We start from the raw sequence: 19743 nt of genomic DNA, 5'->3' as shown, positions 1-19743 counted from the left end.
AACCTCATCGTGATGACCATTACTTGACGCCATTTGCTTTTTCGGCAGGGCTTCAGCCGCGCTCGCCCTGCGGCCAGCCGAAAGGATTGCTTTCCACGCGATTTCCAAACCGCGTTCAAGGAAAAATGCAAATACTTTGATCATAATCCCGTTGTAAACAGGATGGATTAGGAGGAATTCAGACCTTAATCATACCGGTGGGGATTGCGTGCCGCACTCCGGGAAACAGAAACGCTTCTTTTTTTTACAACACAGCGAGGGAACCGGCGCCATCCCCGCGCAGGGGATCAACTCGCGCAGCCCGCGCCGCTCTCCGTCCCCGCACTGCCCCCCCGCCACACCCCGACGCAAGATGGCGGCGCGCCTGCTTCGCTTGCCTGGGCTCCTGCGGACCGCCGGCCGGAGGGCTTTCTCCTCCCAGCCCAGGTCGGCGGGCGCGCGGCGGAGGCGCGAGGGGAACGGGGCGGCACTGAGGGGCTGAGGGGCTGCGGGCTGCAGGGCTGCAGGGCGGCGCTGAGGGGCTGCGCTGAGGGGCTGCTGGCTGCGCGTTTGGCTTGACGTGGGTGTGTTGGTGGGGCTGATTGCGGGGTACATATATATAGGGATGTATTTCCTATGTATCTGTGTGGGTGTGCGGAAGTGCTGCGTGCATGTGCATAAATACATTCATGTATATGCATATATATGTTTGTGTGACAGGAAGGCTGCAGGCCTGAATAGAAACGCATGATCACACACATGTATGTGTGCATACATCTGCATACATCTGCACCCCTGCTTGCTCGGGTCCCCCCCGGCACGCTGGGCCCGGAGGTTCAGCCATTGCCTTGCAGACTGCGGGCTGCCCTTTGCCCCACTTCCTGGCCATACACAGGGAGTGGAGTCCCGTGTTGACAGCAGGTGACAGCGGGGTCTGTCCTTGTCCGCTCTGCTGCACCAAGGGGTTGTAGGGCCCGGGTGCCCTTGTGCCACCCTTGGACAGTGCCAGCGTGGGGTGCTGGGAGAGCAGCGGCCTTCTGCTGCGTGCCCAGCGGGCCCTGCGCCCTGCTCGAACAACGGCAGCCTTAGATGTAGCTCAGTAGAGCCAAAAGTAGCTTTATAAATAATCCACGTTTGCTAGGCAGGTGTTTCCTTCCTTTTCAAAGGGCTGTGAAATAGGCTGTGCCTGCGTCCAAGTAGATGTTTGCTTCTCTTTCTCAGCCCTGCTCCAACCGAGCAGCATGGCACGAAGCGCCTGGAGCCTTCTTCTGCTAAGCGTCTGACTGACATCGGCACCCGGAGGATCTTCTCGTCGGACCACGATATCTTCAGGGAGAGTGCCAGGAAGTTCTTTCAGGAAGAAGTGCTGCCTTTTCATACAGAGTGAGATGCCTTTTAAATGTTCTGGTTTTCGAGATAATTTGCTTTTCCCCACCCCAAAATAAGCATTGTCAGGTATTATTCACTATGACATGATAAACAAGGCATTTGTTTTCGTTAACAGGACTCGATTGAAACAGATCTGCCTATAAAATTCAGCAAAATTCACAGATCGCTCTGAGCTGGCGCCTTCGTTGCCCGCTTGTGAGCAGATCAAGTGCAGTTCACAGAGTTGCAGCCAGTGTTTCCCTGCTTGTGCACTCTCCCATTGAAGTGGAGGGGGTATATTTTCCTTTGTCTTTTTTTTAGGAAGGCTTCTGGTATGGCTTTGCAATCAGGTGTTGTGTCTGCTCCAGGTTAATTATGATCCTGTTTGGTGACACAACTGTTTCTTCAGGTGACTGAGACAAGCTGGACTTGGGTTCTTGCTTCACTGCAGAGACCTATGAACCATTCTGTTCTCACAGCTTTCAAATAAACAAATAGGCTTCAGGCATAGTGTACCAGTTGGCTGGGCCAGCGTGTGGCATCAGTAAACATGGATGAGCATGAAGAGAAAATGTTTTTGTGATCGAGACAGCAGTGACCCTGAAAGTAGGGGGCAAAACCCCCCCCCAAAGGTGGTCTTTAGACAACACTGGTTAAGATTTCCAGTGCAGGAGCAGAAACTCTGGGAGTAAACTTAATGCGAGTGTGACAAGAAGCATTATTAGCTGTGGATAAAGCGCTGTGGTATAGCTCTGCTGCAAACCAGTGCATCTGAGGAGTCTTTCTGAACAATTTGTCAATCATATTATTAAAAAATGGCCATTAATGGCCACTCGACTTTCTGCTGTGTTGGTGAACTCAGGGTACTATTTGTTAGGGAACAAGTGATTCTTACAGTTTGCAAACTATCAGCAGACAAGCCTTAGCTGTCTATTCACAAACTTAAAACCGCCTTACTTCAGCAGTAGTTTACCAAGGTACAGTACTAAGTGAAAAAGGACTGATTTTTTTTTTTAATATATATTATTTTATATGTTTTTGTACTTGATATCAAGGTTTCTAATGTATCGGTGCTTTTTTTTCTTGAAAAGCATTTCTCATTGGTAAGAATCAAAATCTTTCAGAAATTGATACTTTATACCCATTTTATGGGAAAATGGAATGTCGGGAAGGTGAGGATCTACTTGTGATTATCCAGATGGTTGTGGCTAAACCTCCTAGATCCTGCTCTGGTGCTCAGACCAAGACACAGCACAGCCTTTCGTAACAAGTCATAAGGAGTCATCAGGTTTATGTGTTGGAAGCCAGGGTTCAGATGTGTTATATAGTTGGTATCTGTGTAATGCCAGTGGCATTTGTGAAGAATGGAAAACCTGTTATTAAGCCATCAATTCTTAGCTGGGAAACGTAGTTGTGTCAGCACCCTGTATGCTGTGTTGTGTGCTGCTGAGTCTGAAAGCCTCTCTACCAGGCACTGAAAACTTCCTGTGGGCCCTCTAGCATGAAGCAGCAGCCATGAAAAATGAGAGGTAGCACGTGGAGAATTTAATGGATATCTCTTTTCTTATGCTGTTTGCAGATGGGAGAAGGATGGCCAGGTGAGCAGAGAGCTCTGGGAAAAAGCTGGACAGCAAGGTTTGCTGGGTGTTGCTATTGCAGAGAAACATGGAGGCATTGGAGCGGATATTCTCTCCTCAGCTGTGCTCTGGGAGGAGCAGTAAGTACCAGGCACTTCAGGAAGAGTTTAATTCAAGTTATCAATAGACTGTTTGTTTGTTTGTTTTGTTTTTCATAAGATTTCTTCATTGCTTACAGAAATTGGCATCAGTAGTTAAAACGTGTAAATCTTCAGCTTTATGCCTCTCAGGTGATTAAGTAATAAATGTCATCATGCTCTACTGTAGTTGAGGGAAGCATTTTGATTAGTCTGGTAGGTTACACAGTAATTTGGCTGTGAAAATACATTCTGTAAATAACAGTGCAAGTGCTACAAGTTCACCTTATGTCCGAGACATCTGTGCTGTAGGGCTTGCTTCCAGCACTGGATCTGCATTGCAAAGGTGTGAAAGTTCAATGTTGAAATTTCTGTAGTGTTTCTGCCTGAGCTGATTTGCTTTTTCCCACTCCCCAGGATGTACGTCAACTGTACTGGCCCAGGATTTAGTCTTCATTCTGATATAGTCATGCCCTACATTGCAAATTACGGCACTGAAGAACAGATCAAACGCTTTATTCCTCAGATGGCTGCAGGCAAGTGCATTGGTGCTATTGCCATGACAGAGCCTGGGGCTGGCAGGTAAGCTAAAAAATAAAGACAGATGGTCATAATCTTATTTGCTGTCTACTGATTTCTCAGTGAAAGAAATTCATGAGCATCCTGGTTACGTGGACATCCTAATAACTAGTCAATATCCTAGACTGGGGAAGGCCTCAGACTTGCAGATCACTCTGGTACAGCTTTGCCAATTCAAGATATTTGCTCAAAATTTGTTTCTTTATTGTCTCACAATGGGCAAATATGCTATGTATTTCCTTTTATGGATTGAGCTTATGGTTAATAACCTGCTCATCCCGTGAATTAATATGAAATGTAATGAGGAGAAAGTTACGTCGGTAAAGATGGCTTTACTTCTTTAATATTAATTTTTGTTGTGGAACAAAATGCTGGGTTTTTTTTGTTGTTGTTTTCCCCTCTGACTCCTTTCAAACAGATAAATGTTGCTCCTTTACTGTCATTGTTGAAGGACAGACAGCACATATTTTGAGTAGACACAGGTGATCTGGCCAGTTTCCACAACAGAGAGGAACAGGTGAAGAGCAAAACCTTTTGGTGTCGTGCTTCCAGAGAGTGGATTTTGGCCATGTATTTTTGCAGAGCCTCCTCATTAAGACTGAGCATGTTCAGAAAACGTTTTGTCTGACGTTTGCCTTCTAAAGCATATCAGCCTAAGGGGATGCTGACTTGTGCTATCAGTGCTTCATCACACCACCCTCCCACAGGCAGATCCGTTCAAGTGGGACCTCATGCTCGCGTATGATTGCACACGTTTATCATTTCTTTCTGCAGCAGGCTTTTGGTTTCTGTGTTACTGAAAACCATTTTACTGTATACTATTATCCTCCTGTGCGTTTTCACTGACTGCATGTCTCCATGGTGTGAAGTCTACTTTCTGTTGGGTAGCGCTCAAGATACAAATTACAGCATCTGGAACAGTTCCTTGAAGGGTCTTTTGAATTCCATTCTAGTGACTTGCAAGGAGTACGGACTTATGCAAAAAAAGATGGAAGTGACTGGATTCTTAATGGGAGTAAGGTAAGCAAACAGACGTGTACGTCACTCATAGCCTTTTGGAGCTGGAGGCACTCAGGGAGGGATGCATACCAGAATCAGTGTCTCCCACTTGTCCTTCCTATCTCTCTTTTTTTCTTGTTTTACCAGTTATTATTATTTATTTTTTTTATATAGACTTACTCTACTTCTGGTTTTGGCCATTCATGGGAACCAGGTTCTTTTTATAGTACTTAAATAATCTTATCTAAAGACTTTCTTTTTACTTGCACTGGAAGAAGTCCTATATTGTATAAGCAGAACCTGTGTTGTTTCTTATTGCTGAGGTTGAACACTGAAGTATGCATGCTACCAATGTTAAACTTCCTGTGGCCTGGAAAAGGTGCTGCAGTGCAGGCTGTGGAATCTGTTCAGAAGCTCGTATCAGGAGAATGGCATTAGATGCTGTGTGTATGCTTTCAAGCTATTGCAGAGTTAGTGTGTACAAGTAAATTTGTACATACAGATCTGTGTGAATATATTTGCTCATTATGTGTGGTTGAAGTCAAGCAGGAGATATTGCTTATTTGTTTTGGTGGTGGTAGGATGAGTCATTTTGACAAGTGGATGTATCATTCTGCAGAACTCTCTTAAGCAGTTGTTAGTAGAGGCCATCAGTGGTTTTGCATTTTATACCTTGCTAGTTTATTACACAAGAGAACCTTTTTTCATTTGATGTCTACACCTGAAAGCTCCTTCCTTCTTTGGCAGGGGGCAGACAAAAGAAAAAAGGTCTGTGCATTCTTTCACTTCACAATTGTCACCACACAATGCCTCTCAAATTATGTAATTTCCTCTTAGACAGCACTTTAGACTTCCTGAATTACTAAAATGCTTCTGGACACTTAAACCTTGCCTTTCAGTTTACCTGTGAGAGCATCCACACGCTGATGGTTTTCTTTGTACTGCTTGATGATCTCTTCTAATTTCTATCCACCTCGCTTGTTGCAGTATTCCAAGCTGTGTTGGTTTTTGTTGGTTTGTTTTTACAGACTTTCATCACTAATGGTTGGATGTGTGACGTGGTGATTGTGGTTACTGTTACAAACCGAGAGGCTCGATCTCCTGCTCATGGAATCAGCCTTTTTCTGGTAGAAAATGGAACAAAAGGTTTCACCAAAGGACGCAAGCTGCAAAAAATGGGCCTGAAAGCTCAAGTAAGTTCATGTGACCTGTAATACATAGTAGACTTTGAGGAAGTCTAAATTGCTCAATGCCTGGCACTAGCCTAATAAAGAAAAAATGAAACCGTTACATTATCTTAATACTTAAGCCCTAGAGCATAAAAATTATACATACCAAGTGTGTATATTGAGTTCCCATTTGGAAGTCTGAAGTACTTGATGTGCAAGGAGAAGCTGGCAGCTGGATTCCTTCACTCTGAGAAAGCTTGGAAGAATGGGATTGTATTTCTGTCTTCAGCTACCTGTAGAAATAGAGCAGCACAGGTGAAGGGTGGCACGGGACACAAGTTAAATTGAGGAAACTCTTAAGTTGGTTAGTAAGAAAAACCACCATAAGAGTGATGCGATGCTGGAACCAGGGGCTCAGAGCAGTTGTAGGGCCTCCTGCTTGGAAGCATCAGGAAGTGAAACCGGACAAGACCTTCAGCTGCTGCCGGTGCTTTGAGTGCTTTGTCCATCTTTGGGGGGATGGACAACCTCAGAAGGACCCTTCCAACCTAAATGACTCTATGACTTAACATGACAAAATGAACAAAATGGGGGAAAAAAGTGGAATGCAGAGGTGAGAATGTCAGACTATCAACTGTCCTTTAAAATGTTCTTAGGACACGGCAGAGCTGTTTTTTGAAGATGTGCGGTTGCCAGCAAGCGCCTTGCTTGGGAAAGAGAACAAAGGCTTCTATTATTTGATGGCAGAGCTCCCTCAGGTAAGAGCAGTGAGAATGCTTGCTGACTCTGGGAAGAACACGGACACGTAATTTTTTATCACTGCAAGAGTGTTGGAGGTGGTGGATCTCGGGGAGCCACACGTGCCTCAGGGTAGCTCTGAGTTGATACTTCTGCTTTTTACCTCAAGTCTGCTGTTTCTGGTGCTCAAAACCCAAATTCTTTTGGCATTGGTAACAGTGTTGACTTCTCACTATCTCAAAGTCAGCAACCCAGCTATTGAAGAACCTGAGCTTAGTTTAAAGAATACATCAGGGGTTTTTTTTGTATACTTCTACCGTGGAACCATTTCTCTTAGCAGACGACATTCAGCTTGGAAGACTCTGCATTTGGCATTCTCTTCAAAGGAAAAAGCAAACACTGCTGTCTTAGCTTTTCTACTTGTAGAAGTGTATTCAAGATGTAAGAAATTATTTCCTTATCCATAAAGCAAAGTAAATAAATAAGTTACCCAGATACCTTGCTAGTGAAAACAACAAAGATTGACTTGCTGAAGCTTTGGAATGAACTGGGAGGAAAAAGGGGCAATGTGTTTTTTCCAAAACCTGACTGTGCTTTGTCCAAACTCTGACTGCATCATCTGGTAGAGATCATGTTTATTTAATTTTAGGCTGTGAGTAAATGTGAAAAAATAAGAAACCTGATTAAAGGAAATCTGCTGCTGCTTTAAAGAAACAAATGCAATTGCAAGCAGGTTCAATGGGATGCATGAGATATTTTAACAGTGCTAAAAGCAATCGTTCTGTACTTTGTTTATCAACACATTTTGTTGAAGAAAGGGAAGAAAAACAGCCTGTGTCCTTATGTAGGTTTTCTTCTTTAAGAAGTATCCTACTGAAATTATTAAATGTAGGATTTAGTTTATTTTTTTTTTAAACTGAGCAGTGCAGACTGCTAATGAAACAGATTTCGATGTTAAGCTTTCAGTCAGTAAGAGTCCTGTGGTTGACAGGTATCTTTTACTGGGATGATGTTCCACCGAAAAGCCTTAAAAATGGGCTTTGGACACTGAAACGTTTGGCCTAGTCTCTAATTTCAGTAATGCAGTATGTCTGGTTTGATCTCTGGAGCGACTTCTGCCTCCCTCCCTTAATGAGCAATACTGAACATCTGTTTCCCAATTGTGTATTTGCATATGTGCATCTAATGATCAGAAGTGTAGGACTGACTACTGGATTCTGTGTTTCTAAAGGAAAGACTGCTGATTGCTGATATGGCTCTCGCCGGCTGTGAATTCATGTTTGAGGAAACAAGGAATTACGTGAGGCAAAGAAAAGCTTTTGGGAAGACAATTGCACATTTACAGGTGAGCTTGAACAGGGAGACCTGTAAAGCAGATGCAAGCAGAGGAATTGATGTGCGTTTGTGTATGTGTAATGTCAAGCAAGAAGTCACTGGACTTTAGTGAAGGACTGCTTGTGGAGGCTTCGCTGTTGCCCTGTGGCTGCTGTTTCTCCTCATTCCCATTGTTTTCCAAAGCCACAAATGACAATGCTTGTATTTTAACGATAAGGAATCCTACAGCAGTAATGCTTTTGGAAGGAAAATACACAGGCAGAAACTACTGGCTTTGTGCTGATCACTCGTAGGCTTGCATTTTACCATCAGAAGTCACTAATCATAGTATATTTACACTGCTTGCATTTCTGTATCTACTTGAGGTCCTGTAGACTGCAGAGGAGCATGGTGTGTGTGAAGTCATGTCATCCATCTCCCTGTAATGCACTGCAACAGCATGATCTTTATGGGTCTGATGCTGTGATGGTCCCCAAGCAGTGACCTTGCTGCTTGAATAGCTGCAAAGGTGTTTATGTCCAGCTTTATGGGTATTGTAATGAGATTCCTCACCTACCAGGTAGATGGGTATGCAAGTGATTGCATTGTAAAACTGTTGGATTGTTCTTTGTAAATATGACTTCCCCTGATAGTAGTGGTTAAATTGTATTTTGAGGCATGCCTACTCTACCTAATTGCTGTCATAAAGCACAGTAACATGGAAAGAAACATTTGCTATTACAATTTTCCTGAAAACCACATAATCTTTTAGGTCTGAAACCACCAAGCACCTGTATGTTTGATTTATAGGATAGGAATTGCCTGTGTACATTACAGGATGTTAGCTTTTTGATTCTGATACGCTTCAGAAATAACTGGAATTGGAATATTTTGGTTTTTTCTTTTGAGAGTTCCTTTGTCAAAATTGAATCTTGAATTGTTCTGAGTAGCAGCAGAATTGAGCTCTTTAGGAGGTAGAATGTTAGGTATCCAGGAGCTATGATCTTTATTTCTTTTTGAACTTAACATGTAGAAACAGCGAATGTAATATGTCCAGTGAGCAGCTATAGAACAAAAAGAGTATTTTAAGTTTATTTATGTAGGTATGGAATGCTCTCTAACTGTGGTAGTTCACTGTGCAGAGACCTCCAAAATAATATTGTTCTTTAGGATAACCCGTTCCCAAACACCAGGAGGCCAATAATATTAATAAAGTACAGTATTTTTGGGAAAAAACCCTCCATCCCTGCATACCTTTTCAGTTTCCTTGTCGCACTTGAATGTGCATGTAATCAAAAATCCTTTCTAATTAGACCTGCCTTGCCTAATTTATTTAGTTGTGCTAACTTCAAACACAGCTTAAAAACAGTTCTACTTCTGCTCTTTCTTTACTCTGCTTCCTCTGCCCGCTTCCAAAATAAGACGGTGCAGCACAAGTTGGCAGAAATGAAGACGAACATTTGTGTGGGCCGAGCTTTTTTGGACAACTGTTTGGAGCTGCACTCAGAAAAACGCCTGGACTCCCCCACGGCTTCTATGGCAAAGTACTGGTATGTGGTTAAAGTAATTTGGAAGTGTTACTTATATGATCTTGACAGGAGTCTAGTAATAAAAGCATTGAACTGCTCAGATTTAAACAAAAGATAAAATTACTGACTGATTAATAACAATGTTGTTGGTTTCTAAGAGAGGCCTTTAGCTTTAACTTCAGTGGAGCAGTCAACAGTGGCCTTAGCTGTTTTGAAAACCAGTGCTGGTTAAAAGATCAGTTTCAAAGTAGTAGCACGCTTTTAAAATAGGCTTCCATTAATAATCAGATCAGCTTCAAATACAAGTGAGCATTTCATAGGTATTTGGAAAAAGCAGTTTTTGCTATAATAATAAAAAAATAATATATATGTATTTAATCACAAGGATCTAGAATACCTTTTAGTTAACATTATTTAGCTTTAATAGCTGTTTGGCCCAGCCACTTTTTGAAGCTATTTGGTTTTGGGAAGAAATAGTTGGCTACAGCTATTGCTGTAATTGAGACTAAACAGTTCATTCCTTTATTGGCCAGAACTCCTCCTCTGTTCTCCCCCCACACTTGGTGGAGTTATCTGTTAACTGGGGCTTAACCAGGGAAATCTGGATGACTGAAAGCATCCAAGAGATGTGTCACAGGAATTTGTAATCTGTGGAGTTTGTTCTGCTCGCAAAGATAGTAGAAAAAAATATGCCAGACATTAAGAAATAGCTTAGGGAAGACAGAGGTTTTTTGGATTCTAAACTTTGAGAAATAAATGCTGAGATAATATGTAGAACATGCTGAGGGAATTCGGTGAGAATCTTTACAACGAAAGGAAGGATTTTGTTTGAATGCTGTTTCTGGCACTGCTTACCTAGAAGTACCAGGTACGTAAGCGGAGGCATTCAGCTCTGAGGAGGAGGAAACAGCTTGCGTGCCAGCTCAGATGTAGGCTTACTTCCTCAAAAGGTTTTCCAAAGCAAGGAATTTGAAACTCCCCCCACCCACCCGAACATTAGTACCACAGTTTGTTGTGGATTTCCCCGTTCCTAAAAGCGTTCCTGTGGCTCTGTTCCATGAATCCCTTCTAAACCTAGATGGTTTAGAAGGTACCTGAATGCAGAACTGTAATGTTTTAGAAGACAGTTTCCTATTTGTTTTGCTTATAACCTGTTGCGCAGTCAGTGACTTGAGTTAGAGGTGTGGTGACTTCAGAATGTAGTGTCACTGTCTACCTCCTGATAGCTTGTGAAAGATCTGTGCTCTTCACTTTGTGATGACCGAGTATATTGTACAGCTAACTCCAAAAGTCTGTTTGAGGTTGAAGTAACTCACTGTTGCATATTTAACATTGATACCCTAAACTACGAATTTAACAGGGAGCCCAACATGGAATAAGGGACTCTTGCGCTCTTTCATGAAAAGCAGTTGACTTAAATGGTCATCATCTTCTGTTGCCACTCTGAAGGTTCTGTTTTGTTGGGGTTTTTGTGCTTTTTTTTTTTTTTTTTTTTTTTTCCACATTGCTTCTGCTTGAACTTTCAGTGCAGTTAAAAATCCTATGTGTTCTTTTGTCTGATTTTTCTTGATTGAAATAGCATGAAGTGTGTAGCTTTCCAGAGGCTGAGATGCAGGACATCAACTTCAAATGACATGTTATCAGTCATCTTCTAGAGGGATGATTCATAAAACTGAATGCTTAAGAAAAAAAAAAGAAGTTTAATCATAGAATAAATGAGTAGTTTGCAGTGGAATTAAAGTATTTTTGAGAATTGAAAGCCATAAAATATTTTGAGGAAAATGAAGTATTCCCTGATGATGGTTGTATTCAAAGAGCCTGGAAGAGAAGGGTTTGATAAGAAGGATGTACCAACATGCTTCACAAAAGAAGTTTTTCAGCTGGTGAGGAAGGTAAGCAGGGTTCTCTGTTTCGAAAGCTTCCGTTCTCTGAGAGCTCTTTCACATGGAGAACAAATCTTAATGCTTTTCAATTCAACATATTTTTCAACATGGAGGAAGAAAAGTCTCTCCCAATTGAAGTATTTGAATGGTCAATGCTTTAGATTGTGGAAAAAAAACCCATCATGATGTATTTTAGTCTTGCTAGCTTATCTGTATCTGTTAATTTTTCATAGCATGCACCCTTCTAAAAACAAATTTCTTCTTGACCATTTAAGGGCGTCTGATCTCCAAAACAGCGTGGCGACTCAGTGTGTGCAACTGCACGGCGGCTCGGGGTACATGTGGGAGTATCCGATTGCAAAGTAAGTGCACCGTTTCAGACCTGACTGGTGAAGGATTGCTAGCCAAATAAAATGCAGCCCTTCTTACATCGGCTTGTCAGTTGTTTTGTGTTAGTACTGATTGACTGTTCCTTTTCTCGTCGTGTTTATTGAAAGGCAGTCATCTGTACAGATGTCTTTAATTGTTCGTGGTATATAGAATGGCTGGAGCTGGAAGCGACCTCAGAGATCATCTATTTCCAATCTAAGATGACTTAATTTTTTCTTTTACTGTATTTAGTTGCCACAATAACAGAGGTAGAGCTTCTTATTTACCAAAACGAATCCTTTTTTAAAATAAATAGAAGTCACAAAAACAGAACAGGATTGCCGGGCAGTTGTCATAAGCAGATCTTTGGAGTTCATTTTTTAAACTGATAGGTTTAGTTCTGTTCTAAATTTATCTGTATTTAAAGAGCATGAAAGGTTGCTTTAAAATAAGTGTTTACGGCTGGTGTGAAGAAAATGAGCACCCGCTGTTTTGGTGGTACACATACGCTGAGGAATCCTTCATTGAATCTTTCCTTTTTCTTCCCCTCAGAGCTTTTGTGGATGCCCGTGTTCAGCCCATCTATGGTGGCACCAATGAGATTATGAAGGAGCTGATTGCCAGAGAAATTGTCAGTGACAACTAGGGCAGGTGCTGGCTGCCCGGAGAACCTTCCTGAGCACTTTTATTGTAATACAGGACATAAAATCAGACATCAGAATGTAAGTAAAGGAGACGGATGTAGTATATCATACTCTTTCAAGGGAGAGAAGCCTGCTTAAGTGAATTGTTAGCAACGAGGGTGCTCCTAAGGAGGATTTCTAATGTTTAAATTGAAAGTTCATTAAATCTATTTGGATGACTATTCCCATGACCTGTTAGTGAAAGGAGTGTTATGGGTAACCAAATGCTCTTATGTTGACTGTACCCTTTGCTGTTTGGGATTAAATCTTGCCTCCCACAGAAGCCACTTTGTGATGGATAAGTGGGAGCAGAAGCCAGTGTGAGGGGGGAGGCCGGGACCTTGTCACTGTCCATACACGGCTGCTGACTGCTGTCACCACTGTGGGGAGGGCGATATGTGCTTCACGTCTGTGCCTTACTGTAATTGGCGTTTTGGACAAATGTAATAAAGGATTTCTGTGTACTCGGCTGTGTCACTTAACACCTCGGTGCCGGGGAGGCGCGGGACGGCTCCGTGGGGGCGCCTGGGCGCTGCGCTTCCCGTCGAGGACTGACCGAGGTGCTTTTCCAGGCGGGGGCTGCGCGGGGCCCGGCTTAGAGCCGCTCGGTGAGCGAAAGTGCCGGGCGGGAGCTTTCTTCCCTCAGTTTTCCGTCGGCGATCGCTCGGCGGAGAGCGGCGCGTCCCCGTCAGCACGGCGCGGCTCGGCCGGCACGAGGGCGCGCACGGCGGGCGGGTCGTCCCCGCATCCCCGCCAATGGCGGTCGGCCCGGCCCCGCCCCCGGGAGCGGCAGATTGGCCACGTCCCGCCCCTCGGCGGCGGGCAGACCCCGCCCCGGGGACGCGCCGCGCTTTAGCTGGGCGCGGACTGTTCAACCGCGGCAGTGGGAGCCGCGCCGGGCGCCGCGCCGCGCGGGGCTGGGGGAGGCGGCGCCGCTGCGGAGAAGCCGCCGGGCGGAGGCAAGCGCGGGGCGCGGCGGGGGCAGGGGACGGGACGGGGCGTGGGGGGGGCGGCCGGCGGCGGAGAACGCGGCGCCGAGGCGCGGGGACGGGGGAGAAGCCGCGGCCGGGCGGCGGTTAGTTCCCGCGGCGGTGGCGCCGGCGGGCGCGGGCGCGCATGCGTGAGGAGGAGAGCGTGTGGGGGCGGGGCGGCGCGGGGGGGTAACGGTCCGTGGGCGCGGGGGGCGGGGCCGCGCGGGAGGGGCAGCGTCGCCGCCCTCAGCCCTCGGCCCGGCGCCTCGGGGGCGGTGCCCGCATCGCTCCGCCTCCCGCGCGGCCCGGAGCGGGAGTTTTCAGCCGCCTCGGGCGGTGGCCGAGACTCTGGCTCGTCGTCAGCGGCAAGGAGCGAAGGAGGCGATCCTCAGTGAAAAAGTGTAAATACCGTGACGGAAGCCCCGTCGCCTGTCGGGGGGCGAGCGCTTCCTCGCTGCTCTCCGCGCTCCCGGCCGGGTAGAACGCCGGGCCGCTCCGTGGAAGCCGGCTGCGTTCGGCAGCGCGCGGTTTCCTGAGCGGCGCTGAGCGAGGGGCGCTGCGTTGCGCTGCGCTGTCACTGCCTGTCAGCTGCGCGTCGTGGGACGCCGAGGTACGAAGGCGTGAGGTCAGGTAGCGAGCTTGGCAGTGACGTGTCCTTCTCTACCGGGGGAGAAAAAACGGCTCCATGTGGAGTTGTCATAAATGAATGCTAACGAGTGTGTCCCTTTTGATGTTGTTTTTTGGTTTTTAATGATCGGAGCTGTTTGGGTGGTCTTAAACTGAGGGATCCCCCGGGGCTGTGCGGTCCTGTGTGCTGCTGGAAGCTGAGACGTCCCACGTAATCCTGTTGTGCTTGGGTTTGGTGGTTTGTTTTTTTTTTTCCAGTCTATTAATAGAACCAAATGCTGAAACGCTTAAATGCTCCTCGTGAGCAACTGGGCTGCGTTTGAACTGAAAACAAAGGCTGCCTGCTGAGATGATTTCTTCTCTGGAAGAGCAGTCCCAGGTGTGCTAAATATGGATTTCTTCCCTTTTTCTTTCATGCTTCTAACCAGGACGTGCCCGGTGGGACCCGTATCTCCTTTGTGGCCGTGGCTGCCAACTGCTCCATCAGCAAACGCAGGCTGTGCTATTGAGCTCTTATCTCTCTTCTCAGAAATCATTACAATCCCGTAACTTTGGGGAGAGCTGGGTAAAGTTATCCCCGTGTGGCTGCCTCCTGTGGGACGCAGCTCAAAGGAGCTGCCCAAACCCAGCTCCGTGGCCCCAGCCAGCTGAGGCAGTGCCAGTCTGCCAGAGCAGCGCTTTATTTTTGTCCGGTGATAATCAGGGGCTGGCTGAGAGGAGCTGGGGCTCACAGGACGAACGGCGCTGTGCTGGGGGAAACCAGGTCTGCTGCAGGTGCCCTGTAAGGGATTTTAAATCAGCCCTCATCGGCATGAAACACAGTACTTTTGTACATTCCTGGAACTCAGTTTTGGGTGTTTCAGCAGAGGCTGTCTGCTCCTGGTTATTTTGCTTTTTGAAATGCTTACTAGAGAAGGAATAAACGTTGGAAGTTCATATATCTGAAACACAGCTTGGTTATGTTCATCTGAAATGCGTTTGCAGGCAGAGTAGGCCCTTGGATTTGGATGCAAAAAGAAAAGAATCTCTCCTTGGTGTCCAGGTGTCTCATTAAGGACCTTTCAGGTATTTGGGATGACAAAAATCATCTTCATTTACAATGACGAAGGCTGGTATGGAGCAGCCTTTGCAAACCCTCAAACAAATGGTTGTAGAAAAAGAAAAAGAGCAGCCACAAGTCAAACGAACTCTCCTCCCAAGCAGAAATCCCCCCCAAAATTGTCTGCAGCACTGCATAGCCAAAGTGGTGGTGGTGTGAAGAGGGGAGAGAGTCAGAAAGCAAGAGGACTATGAACAAAATCATCAGTCTGCAGACTGGGGAAGGACTACCAGTCGTGCTTCTTGCTAGAGTGTTCCTGATCGCCTGCATGAAGGCGCTAGATTTAGACAGGTCCTAGTGATGGGTAGAGAAGGTTAGAGCTGCAACATGCCACATGGAGATAGAAATAAGCAGAGCAGCAGTAGAAAAGCAAGGGTAGCTGCAGGATTAGGGGCTGGAAGTTATGTTTAGTGGTGAGAGAAGGCAGCAGGGTGTGGGTTGGGGCAAACTGCAATCCCAGGCTATATCCTGCTGGGTAATTAAGGCATTAGGGAGGATAAGCATAAAGGCACTTTGAACATCAGTCGCTATCCTGTGCGTGTCTGGTGCTTGTTTCCTATTGCCTGGTTCCTATTTTACGTCAGCTTTTCTTTTTACTGTACTTCTTAGTCTTCCAAGTGAAATATGTATAACACAGATGAAAAGCAAAACATTTGCCAGTTTCAAAATCAGAACAGCAAGAAATCCTTGAAATAGTTCACCTGTGTCAGAAAAGAAGTCTTCCAGAATGAAAACACAAGCTTTTCCTAAAGACCAAAGCTACTTGTCATCCATACCCTTGCTTTTTTTCTTTTTTTTTTTCCCCATAAGATAACAGGTCTGGCTTTGGAAACACACTTCCAAAAAGGGTGGAGTGAAATTATTTTTGCTGCTTTCTGCCAAAATGAAATAAAGTGCGTCAGCATAAAAATTGTACCATTTCTGTGGAGCCAAGCACTGCACTCTACCATGGTTGTTTTTTTGTTTTGTTTATTTTTTGTGGGTTTTTTTTTTGCAGTTCATACTTTGTGAAGTCTTTTTGACGTCACTGAGATGAGAGGGACACACCTGAAGCGTCTCACATGGCTTCCTTGGGGCACAGCCACTGTGTGAAGTTAGCAAGTTACTGGATGAGGGGTTAGCTGCGAGATTTTTCTCTTTGGAAGCATTTTTCTTTACTTTTTAGCTGTACTGTAGCATAAAGCCTCTTGTCAGGTGGCTTGACTGGTGCTCTTTAGTTTAATGGTAGGGGTTTAATTTGAAGGTACTTTGATTTTTCCTTTTCTCTCCATCTTTCCCAGAAAAGAGGGGAGGAAAAAGGTCCTAGAGAAACTTAGGATGATTTGCTAATGGCATTTGTTTTGTTTTAGGAAATTTCAGGCTGTTCCAAAAAGGGATGGAGTCCTCAAAGGGAATGTTATATTGTGCTGAATAGCCTCTACCTTTTATAGGTGTGAAATAAGTGTATCCGGTGTAACTTCTCGTTTGCTTGGGGAGCATTGGTCCCATGCATGGACATGTCCTGGTTTTCCGGAGTGACAGTCTGTCATTCTTAAAGCACTGGGTCTCTCTGCTATGTAGGATGAAAGTGAAAATCCTCAGGTTTTTAGTTCTGTTGTTCAGGATTGCCATGAGGACTGCTGAGTTCGGACCCTGTGATGCTGGGTAGGCACTGTGCAGAGATGAGAACCTAACAGGTGATGTATACAGAGAGCACAGAAAGCTGAGTACACTTCACAGAGAGTGCTAAAGCAGAAGCAGATTTGTGGTTCTTGATTTTTTGTAGTGGTCTGAGGGTTAAGGAGAAAGTATTCAGACTGGTACTTCTCAGCTCGCTATGTCAGCCTTTGATGTTTGCACCTTCAGTGTAAAGGCTGTAGTCACAAACTTTTGCACAGGGAGGTTGCTTCAGTTCCACACAGAGACGTCTTGGAAACACGGACCCTATATGGGGTCTGTGTTGGAAATTACTGAGATAGACAGTTGCTGTGTAGATTAAAGAAACTGAAGACTTGAGAAGGACAGTGGAAAAACTCGGAGTTTAGTTTTTAAAGCAATAGACTTGATGAGTAGTTTGTGTTTTTTGCGAGTCTACTACTATTAAGTGAAATGCACATTATAACAAAATCTCACCATAGTTCTGGGATAGAAAAGTGTAAAGTGTGTCATTATGTGTGTGTATCTGTGCACACATGCACCCATACTTGAAAATGTGTCCTTCTAGTCAGAGAGCTTCTGGTCTTGTTTTTAGTGAGGCAAGGTTAGATGACAGTTTTGAATGCTGTTTCTGAGAGTGATCGTAGAATCATAGAATGGTCTGGGTTGAAAAGGACCACGATGCTCATCTGGTTCCAACCCCCTGCTGTGTGCAGGGCTGCCAACCAGCAGACCAGGCTGCCCAGAGCCACATCCAGCCTGGCCTTGAATGCCTCCAGGGATGGGGCATCCACAGCCTCCTTGGGCAACCTGTGCCAGTGCCTCATGACCGTCTGAGTGAAAAACTTCCTCCTCATATCCAACCTAAACCTCCCCTGTCTCAGTTGAAGACTATTCCCCCTTGTCCTATCACTATCCACTCTCATAAACAGCCATTCCCCCTCTTGTTTGTACGTTCCCTTCAAGTATTGGAAGGCCACAATGAGGTCTCCCCGGAGCCTTCTCTTCAAGCTAAAAAAGCCCTGTTCCCTCAACTTATCCTTTCTGATAGGATCAGAAATGCAAGGAGTTCTGAACACTTACTCCTCTGAGAGGTGAATGCTTTCATTGCACATGGAACAACTTCTGTATGTATTAAAGAAAGACTAGCATTCTTAGTTGCTTTGGAGTTGTGTAATCTGTCTGTAGTCTTTAGATCATGTCCTTTTATATGATGTCTTTGATTAATGTTTAAATGCTGAAAGAATGAAATACCTGACAGAGTTGTTGTATTTGTATCACGTCATGAAAATGAGAAAATTGACATGGCCCATGTTGTTTTCAGGTTTGCTGTAAACTGCCTACAGTAGCTATAATGACACCAGCCCTCAGAGAGGCAGCAACAAAAGGTCATGGTATCCACTTGTCACCTTCTTTGTCCTCTAGAGCTATGGAGTCTGATACAACTTTGTGCATGGAAAATTCCAGAGCGGTGGAAGAGAAGATAAAAGAGGACTCCATCGCACGGATTACTTGCTCAGTCCTGGGGTTCCCCACTGCTGAGCCCAGCCTCAGGAATAATATCTTCAGTGTGCAGCATTTCGCTTCCCCACCATCCTCCAAGCACTATCAGTCTGTCTTGTTAATGAGTACGAATTCTGCGTTTAGCAGCAAAACCGGTAAGCAAATGAAATCGGGAGAGCCTGACTGCTCCAGGATGAGAAATGCATTGCATAATGGCACCGACGCATCGTTTGGTCAGATCAGTCATTCAGGACCTGAGGAACAGGTCAAAGGGGAAGCTTTTTCTGAGACCACATCTCCAAATTTGGCAGAAACGCAAAGACTTTTGGATTCAAATGTAACTGAATCCGGCAACGCAGAAGAAATGCGGCTCTTAAATGATAAGTGGTACAAGAAGAATGGTTTTTTGGGTAGGGCTTTGGGAGTCTGCGCTGAAACAATAAAAGGGGATTTATTACACCAAATTCTTCACGGGCCTTCAGAAGGGATTTTGAGCTGCACCCGGGAGGAGATGTATGCTCGCTTACTCCAGTGTGTCACTAAGCAACAAATGGAGATCAGCCGCGCCAAAAGAACTCAGAAACGTTTACAAATGCTCCTGGCAAAGCATGTTATCAAACACTGTGATCAGCAGCTGAAGTGCTTCGTAAAACATCAGCTTCAAAGAATGAAGGTTTTACACAAGCCAGGCAGGTTTTCGAGCAGTAGCTCCCTCAGGTGTGCGGAAGGTTGGCCAGAAAACACTGCAGCTACTTTGGAAAGTAGTTCGAGTGCGGATGTACAGAATGGAGTTTGTGTTGCACCGGGGGAAATCCGGGGCTTTGCGCTTTCTGCTGGAGGGCTGCTGTCTCGTGTGGAAAAGGATCTGGACTCCGATGCAACGTGTAGCAGCTCAGATGAAGACTATGATGAACAGACTGTAAGAACAGCTGTGGAAGCGTAAGTGTTAAATTCCTGCTTAGACTCATGTGCTTCATGCTTATAAATCAAGCTGGAGGGGTGTAGACCTGCAAATTCCTTCTTGTCTAAGTAACCTCGCTCTGTAGGTAGTCCTCCTGAAATCAGCAGGACTGCCTATGTGAGCTAGGCTTGGCAGGATCCACGCAGAAAGTAAGAACTTTTAACTGTACGGGGCTTAAGCAGCAGTTATGTTACTGCAGAGAGCGGGATGTTGTACTGTGCTGAATCAAGTGTGCATCACGTTAACACTGCTAATTATTCAATACTTGGATTATGCTGTAAATCACAATAGGTAGTGATAGCAGTGCAGTAAATGATGCTTGTGGCTAGTATCAAACTAAATTATGGAGAGATAGTCAATGTTACAGTCTTGAAATCCATTATTAGGTGATTAAGTATAAGCATCAGTGCAGATGCCAAGCTGTATTTGAGGGATGTATATTGAAAAAGTCTTCTACTTTGAACTATAATTTTTAAATGCTGATTTACTTGATGAATTGTTCTTTGTTGTTTTGAAATTTGAGGGATCGTTTCTGTTGTTTCTGGTATCTTTTTCAAGAAGTACCAGAGCAAAGCTAATACAATTAGCTAATACTGCAGTTCTGTGTGTCTCTTACATTGTCA

At 44.9% G+C, this 19743-nt stretch overlaps 2 protein-coding genes across 9 annotated transcripts in view; both read left to right on the top strand.

The window, feature by feature from the left end:
* The first annotated feature begins 319 nt into the window (after positions 1–319).
* Positions 320–12788, top strand: ACADL (acyl-CoA dehydrogenase long chain). The gene is made up of 11 exons (XM_042874842.1): positions 320–426; positions 1201–1362; positions 2927–3064; positions 3479–3643; positions 4594–4660; positions 5668–5832; positions 6465–6566; positions 7778–7891; positions 9283–9410; positions 11548–11634; positions 12194–12788. Exons 1-11 carry the CDS (start codon positions 353–355, stop codon positions 12285–12287), a joined length of 1296 nt encoding a protein of 431 aa, XP_042730776.1. The 5' UTR covers positions 320–352; the 3' UTR covers positions 12288–12788.
* Positions 12789–13231: 443 nt separating this feature from the next.
* Positions 13232–19743, top strand: part of KANSL1L (KAT8 regulatory NSL complex subunit 1 like) — a 57541-nt gene continuing 51029 nt past the window's right edge. For 3 of the 8 annotated variants that reach the window (XM_042874491.1, XM_042874493.1, XM_042874490.1), the window contains exons 1-2: positions 13931–14301; positions 17981–19098. In XM_042874491.1, the coding sequence (XP_042730425.1) occupies positions 14272–14301; positions 17981–19098 (1148 nt within the window). In that variant the 5' untranslated portion in view covers positions 13931–14271. Of the gene's footprint in view, positions 13284–13878; positions 13906–13930; positions 14302–17980; positions 19099–19743 lie in introns of those variants that run through there. The other 5 variants (XM_042874492.1, XM_042874494.1, XM_042874495.1 and 2 more) reach the window with 5 other exon arrangements.

Source organism: Lagopus leucura, unplaced genomic scaffold (genome assembly GCF_019238085.1).
Source record: "Lagopus leucura isolate 7727_CA_CO unplaced genomic scaffold, USGS_WTPT01 Super-Scaffold_100012, whole genome shotgun sequence".
NCBI lineage: Eukaryota > Metazoa > Chordata > Aves > Galliformes > Phasianidae > Lagopus > Lagopus leucura.
The sequence above is the reverse complement of the archived record's forward strand: the minus strand, read 5'-3'. Positions and strand labels throughout refer to the sequence as shown.

Coding starts and splice junctions, on each gene's coding strand:
- ACADL (XM_042874842.1), top strand. CDS start 353: ATGGCGGCGCGCCTGCTTCGCTTGCCTGGGCTCCTGCGGACCGCCGGC. Junction 3,065..3,478: donor GCTGTGCTCTGGGAGGAGCA/GTAAGTACCAGG, acceptor CCCACTCCCCAG/GATGTACGTCAACTGTACTG. Junction 9,411..11,547: donor GCTTCTATGGCAAAGTACTG/GTATGTGGTTAA, acceptor TGACCATTTAAG/GGCGTCTGATCTCCAAAACA.